The 7,321-nt window shown below is 38.8% G+C and overlaps 1 protein-coding gene across 1 annotated transcript; it reads left to right on the forward strand.

Annotated features, from left to right (window-relative positions):
* Positions 1-103: 103 nt before the first annotated feature.
* scnm1 (sodium channel modifier 1) lies at positions 104-5,239 on the forward strand. The gene is made up of 8 exons (XM_034145828.1): positions 104-347; positions 518-588; positions 708-796; positions 1,511-1,605; positions 2,933-3,033; positions 3,128-3,276; positions 3,371-3,485; positions 4,797-5,239. The coding sequence occupies exons 1-8, from the start codon at positions 297-299 to the stop codon at positions 4,909-4,911; spliced, it is 786 nt and encodes a 261-aa protein (XP_034001719.1). The 5' UTR covers positions 104-296; the 3' UTR covers positions 4,912-5,239.
* Positions 5,240-7,321: the final 2,082 nt, after the last annotated feature.

Consider the following 7,321-nt stretch of genomic DNA (forward strand, 5'->3'; position numbering starts at 1 on the left):
GTTTTTGAGAATTCAAAAAGTTTAATCTAATATAAATAGTAATAATAATAGTATCAATAATCTAATGGTTGTATTGGCTCTCAAAATAAAATAAAAAAACTAAAAGGAACCGGAGATCATAATAATTTAGCACTTAAAAACTGATCTGAACTATATTTTTTAAATATGAAGCTTGTAATTCCCATTTTCCTTTCTGACTAGGAACGCAACATTAGCTTGTCGTTGTCGTGAAGTAGCTAGTCATCTATGCTAACCCGTTACTATTGACCTCTATTTTGAGATTATCAACCATAATAATGTCTTTTAAAAGGGAAGGTGATGACAAGAGTCAATTGAACATCCTGAAGGTAACATGTTACTTTGTTAACGTTTCTATTAGAGACTTCAGTTGAGGTTAAGGATGTTGTTATGGTTAGCATAATGCTAGCTAACTGTATCCACATGTTTCAGATTGCATCTTTGAAACTGTAATAAAGTTAGAATTAATGAACCACTCCTCGTTGTTTTTGTGTTCCAGAAACGCCGTGTTGCAGATCTTCTGTCTAATTATATTCCAGAAGATGAAGCAGCTCTTATGAATAATGGAAGGTGAAACGAACTTTAAAAACAGTGACATGTGTGTGAATGAAACTCTTGTACTTTGAGGTTGTTAAAGCTCTAACTGAAGAAATTAAACTAATAATTAAATTGTTCAATTGTGTTTCTAGATACACTTGCCTTGTGTGCTCTTACCGTCCTGTGTTTGACACGGTGGACACGCTGACAGTCCACAGAAACGGGAAGAAGCATCTGGAAGGTGAGGCGTTTAATGTCATTATTATAATGTTTTATAATTCCAGTGAATAAGTGTTTATATCTTTCTTTCCTAACATTATCTAGTGTACCACGTTTGGGTGGAAAAACTGTTACACCCCAAGCAAGACTAATATGTGTGTCTCTTTGACTTGTACGAGTATAAATCCTTTTTATCGGACACCAACATATTGTTTTTGGATTTTATATCCTGGCACAAAATGCAGGAATAGTTAACCAAATAGTGACAAACATAAAATGAGCCTAGATTTAAATATGTTGTTCATTAGTAAGTTACTGTGATAAGTGATTTTCAACAGTGGTGCATCTAGAAGAGGGCAATACAGATAAAATCCACTATGACAGTATGTCAATTTATTATTATCCCGAGGCTCCTAACCAGTTAATAGTGTTTGTTTTGGCTAATGCCGCAAATAAACCCTCACACAAGTCAAGTCACTTTATCAAATGGTACAACAATTCATATTAAAATCCAATATTTCATAAAGCTGTCCAGATTATTGATGTGTAACATGGTGGCATTATACAACAAGAGATGTAGGAGGTATCTACAGCACTAAAGAATACATTTTTAAATGGTAACTTGACACATGTATAGTCTCACAGTTTTATTGTTATATTTGCCCAGCTTCAAATATATAGATTGTGTAGGAAGTATACATGGCTTGAATAAAGTTAATTCTTGTATATTTTTCAGGTTTAAAAGGATTCTATGGAAAGAAAGCACGGCTAAAGAATGAAATCACAAAAAGGCACCATGAAAAATACGTTGAGGCTGAAGACAAAAGACAGGTAAATCAGTTGTGAGCTCCAGGTGTGTTTCCTCATCTGTCAATCTCCTGATAAGATAAGATCAATTATAAAACGGACAAGTCAAATCAAGCAATCTGAATTGTAGTTACTTTTCACAACAAGTCAGTATCCCTCCGCGTCTGAGAAAAGATACAACCGTTACAGCTGTTACATTACGTCCGTTACGAAACTAACTAACTAACAAAGCTTAAGAAGGAAACATTTAAGGTTAACTTCGACCTCCAGGGTGGCCCCACTATGGAGGAGTGGATTGAGCAGTGCCTATCTCCAACTGGAAAAGTACCACCATTCAAAAGCTTTCTGATGCGGGTCTTGAAACAAAGCAGAGAAATTATGACTGTTAGTGGCCACAGGTGCGAAAGCTCTCTCCAGAGCTACTGGAAGCCAAATCTCGGGGACCGGAGAAAGTGGAGCAATATTCTCGCCACGCCAAGCAACAGCCTAGAACAACCTCAGCCTATACAAGTAACCACGTAAGCCATTCTACTGATGCTGGACAGGTTTTCAGTGGGTGCACAATAAACGGCAACATACAAATCAATGTAAATAAATAGCCAAATAATGGATCAACGCTCTCTGTCTAATATGTTCGCTAGCTGTTAGTGTTGTTGCATAGCAACCACCTCGCACTATCTTTTGTGCAGAAGGCAACGGAGGGACTATTTTATTTTGAACATCATTATTTACTAATAAAAACAATTTAAATTAGAGTGTGTATTTTTCTTTCATATTGCCACACTTGGTAACCGTTTTATAAAAGCAATAGCTCACTTCAGGCCTGTCGTGAGCTATTGCTTAAATATACTTTATTGATCCCAATTTGAGAATTGTTTTCGTTACAGCAGCATGTAAACAAGGCATGGCACACAATCTCAAAATAAAAACCGAACCTTAAAGTAAAATATATATATATATATATATAATGGCAGTGGTGGATATATATTGGAAGACTTACTGTCAAATATACACTATGAAGGGCCAATTACAGCTATCAAAATATGTGAGTGTGCAACAAATAGCATATTAAATGTAGTTGTATGGAAAAAATCTCCAACATGCAGAAGGTCAGTGAATCATCACGGCCGAATAACAACATCAGCGGAACATACTTAGTGTTTCTTGGTCTGACTGAAACTGTTGTTGTCTCGCATGCATTGTGTCCCTGTGACAACCATATGACCCTGACAAACAACAACAACACTTTAAAATAGTTGTCCACTGTGGAAAAGATAAACAACACTTGACCTGAACTCTACTCAGACATTTCCACTATATTCTACTTACAGTGTTTCTTTGTTTTTTTTAGGAACCCTCCTGTTCAGCTCCTCTATTGGAACAAACTCGGAAGCTTACACATCACGCCTTATTGAAAACTGTCCCTTATAACAGCTGCCATACAAAAACCAGGTACGCGCCATTGTTATTTAGTGCACAAATTCAAGCATATATAATAAACACTACTTTTAAAATTGTAAAACGAATATCTTGTATTGTTTTCTAGTACAAAAGGTGGAAAAGGAGCTCTGAGAGTTGACTCAGATCCCAGTGAAAACTCTTCAAGCATAACAGCATCTGAAGAGGAAAAAGCATGCCGGAAAACTGAAGTTTCAAACCGTTTATCACAAAGCGCTTCTAGTGGCTGCACAGCAGGTAAAGTCGGTCATACAAAATCGTACATTTTCAGATTTTGTGTTGAGTAAACCCTGGTCAGATGGGCTTTAATTGTGTGTTTTGTATTTTGTAGCCAATGAGGATCCACAGCCAGATGTGAAAGGAGCTGAGTCAGCAGAGCCTCAGGAAGCAGAGCCGATAACAGCCGAGAGGAAGAGAGAGCTGGAGCATTACCTCAAACTAAAAAGGTACAGGAGTGTTTGTTTTTCTAGCTTGTTATCTAGGTTCATAGCGGATATAACACAAATGCGGTTCTACACTTTTCCCACTCCCAAGAAAGGCTCAGCGATGCCCAAAACAACAAACAAACGTTTACTTCCCAAACCAAGAAACAAAAGCCAAGTCTCTTACTTGAGCTCCTATGCCGAAATAACAGGGTTCAATAACCATAAAGAGCTTCTCACTCCTACTACAACACAACAACAAACTTGTCAAAAAGCCTTGCAGTGCAACAAACATTTTTCCAATCTCAAAACACACAAAATGCTGGTTCTCCGTTGGGAGCAGTAGAGAGACTATTAGTGATGTGTCGGTCGCGAACGAGCCGATTCTTTTGAACGGCTCTTTGGTACGAACGAGGGGAACCGAGTCGTACTTGGTGAGAGCCGTTCTTGTTATCGTTCAATCGTTGGTCCGCACTCACTGCCTGCCAAAATCCACTCTCCTTTTAAAAAGCTTGATTTTGTTCCCCAAACGTATTCTGTGAAGACCCGCCCCTACTCTGATTGGTAGGTTTCAGCACGAGGAGTGAGATGGGGTGGGTCTTAACGGAATACGCGAGAGAGAGAGAAGTCATAACAAGTGGTACAGGACAGGTAGACGACGTGTTTTTCGGATGGAAAATGAGCCAAACGTGAAAACGCAGCAGCATTTGGATGCACTTCAACCAAAACCCAGGCAGTGATAAAGTGCGCCATTTGTAAAGGTAAAATATCCTTTAAAGCAGGGTCAACAAATAATCTCCATCGCCACTTAATTATCATTATGACTGGTGATTATTTCGCAGATAAACCTAGTAACCCCGCCCCCTTTTAAAAAAACGGCTCTTTGAAAGGAACGGAGCCATAAGATCCGGCCATAATTCCCATCACTAGAGACTATCGTGCACTTATTCAAATAACTGATGTGGACCAATCAGGATGCAGATATCAGTAAACTCGTCCAATCACCATGCAGCATCCACACACTCTTACACAGGAACAGAAAGCCATTGTGACCCAGAGTCAGAGTTGTTCATTCTAACAACTAGAAGTCAGTTCCATATATTTCACAATCAGGCTTATTGCCAGGTAGGTTGACACGTACGAGGATTTTGACTTGGTGTCGTGGTGCATACATAAAAGTAATAAAAAAAACACAGATAGCGAACTATTTTAGGAACACTATAATAACATTAAAAAAATATAAGAAAAAATTAAATAAAGCCGTGAAATAAAATGGAATAAAATATAAAATATGTGCAAATATGAGCGTTTCTTCTTGCTTTGTCTTGTCCTCAGTGACGGGTGGTTGCGGGACCGGAGCGGCCAATGGGTGAGAGACGAGAACGTGGAGTTTGATTCAGACGAGGAGGAGGAGGCTCCTTCGCTTTCCCCCCTACCCACAAGTCCCTGAGAGGACTAACACATGTGGGGAAACACAGATTAGCTTGTACCACAGTGGAACATTCAGATGTTTGAAACAGCCGGAGCTCCACATGCACACACTTTCTAAAACCTTTCATTCAATTCCAATGTTTTTGTGTGCCTTTATTAATCCTTGGACTCACTTCCTGGTTGAAAGAACAGCCTGCTGGTCATTATCAGCTGCTACTGTTTACCAGGACACTTACAATTTAAGGAGACATGTAATTAACTCTGTATCTCATAACATTTGATTTACAGTTTGAAAATCTCTTGTTTTTGTGCTGACATTTTTTGCCTGTTTACATAAAGCAGATTTGTTACAATTAAAATGCTCTTTTTTAAGATCAAGTGTTCTCTCATTAAAGGTGGGGTAGGTAATTTTGGAGAAACCAGCTTGAGATCGCTAGAATTTGAAAATACACAGCCGGAAGAAATCTGCCACTTCCTTACAGAGCCCCTCCTCCAACACACACGAACGCGCACATGACCAATGAGGGCACGAGATAAGTTTGTGCACAGATGGAAGGCTGACAGGCAGGTAGGCCATCCAGTTATTTTAGCCGGGCCGGCTCAGATGATTGGTCGTGCTTTTTTACAGTACTACGGCTTCCACAGATGATATTTTTTTATGGATTTTTTGTCAAAGCACTTAAGATATTTATTGCTATCGGGGTGTTAAGAGCATTCCATGGAATATAACAAGTGTATCTCGAGCCGGTTTCTCAAACGTACCTACCCTACCTTTAAGCTACTAGTTATTTTGCCGAATTAGATTATTAATAGTAATCAAATAATACATTTTGATGTTAACAATCTGGACGTTGGGGTTTAAATCGCAGCCCAACATGTATATGTATCTTTGGGCAAGATAGTTGACCACAAGTCGCTCCAGATGACCAACGGTGTGTGGGTATCAATATTAGCATCCTTGGGCAGGTGGCCCCTTGTATAGCAGCCCCTGAATCTGAATCTGTATATGTGGGTGAATAACTCCAACAATGGTTGTGTCCTAAAGTCCAAAAGACATTAATGGATAATTCTGATTAATGACGACATTATTTCACGTTACTTCATCTTAGTCTGACTTGAGAAGAAAGCACGATCAGACTACAGGCGAGTAGTTTAATCAGATTATCTAAATCACTTTATTTGGAGGTGTGAAATCACCCAAAATCGTATTAATAACCAGACTTTGTAGCGAAAAACACAACTATGGCAAGTACAATGGGTCAAAGTTCAAGTCAGTGTAAATTGTGGATGCCCGGAGACATCTTTTTTACTTCCAAATCAATGTTTTTTTATCTCACTGTGTATCTTTTTTCCTGATTGATTAGAAATATTGCCAATTCCCAAATGTCTGCAGTTGACTGATCGCAGTATGACTTTAGAAAACTGACTTCAACTTGTTCTTCTTAACTTTCGATATTCAATACCTTCTCTGCAGTTTCAGTTACACAACTTATACCGACATTTGACAGCAAAAAAATGAAGAAGTGGAGCTAACCGAACACAATATGGTAATTCTGTCACAGCGTGCATGGCCCCCAGCATTATAATCCAAAAATACACTTGTTTTACGATCAAACCGAGAGAAACTCTGGGAATAAATGTGGCGGCGCTGACTTTAAATCATTTTAAGATGTCAGTGGCGCTGTATGGCTTCGGAGACGTGACCTTTGAGAAGCCGAGCTTTCTGCTTATTACTCGGTGGTCTTTTCAAACTTGACATTAAGTCGCGGAGCTTCATATAAATGAGGAAATAGATTCAAGAAATGAGAAGGAGGCGAAGGGAGGGCAGGAACCCCAGCAATGCTGTCAGAATCCTCCGAGGTTAGCAGCTGTCTCTGCTCATAAATCTCCGCGTGTGCAACCCTCTTTAAGTTTCTTATTTTTGGAAGAAGGTAACTGAAGCCCGGCGGACTCATTTCCCGTCAGGGGTCGGGGGTAAAAATAGCTCAGGTGCTTGAGGGAAGTCAGAGGATCAGGAGAGACTTTAAGGGATTAAATGCTGCAGGACATGTCAACATTAAGAGGAAACAACAACTCAATGTGAAACAGTCTGTGATTTGATCTGTTGTCTTACATAATGGACTTAAGTAAACAACATCTTATTGTTATTTTGTTCCTCTTCATTGATTTTGGTGCTAATGTAAACCAAAAAGTAATGGAAAGTAATCGGGTTACTTAGATTACTGATTCGTTTGTTTTTTTACAGGTAACTAGCAATTGTAACAGAATACCTTTTTTAAGTTACTCTCCCAACCCTGTCTCATTTTAACTCGTTTTTAATGTTGTGATTTTATTTTATATACACTTAAAAGGTGGGGTATGTAATTCACTTCAGAAACACTTGTTATATTCCATGGAATGCTCTTAACATCCCGATAGCAATGAATACA

The sequence above is a fragment of the Trematomus bernacchii genome, unplaced genomic scaffold (genome assembly GCF_902827165.1).
Source record: "Trematomus bernacchii unplaced genomic scaffold, fTreBer1.1, whole genome shotgun sequence".
Lineage (NCBI taxonomy): Eukaryota > Metazoa > Chordata > Actinopteri > Perciformes > Nototheniidae > Trematomus > Trematomus bernacchii.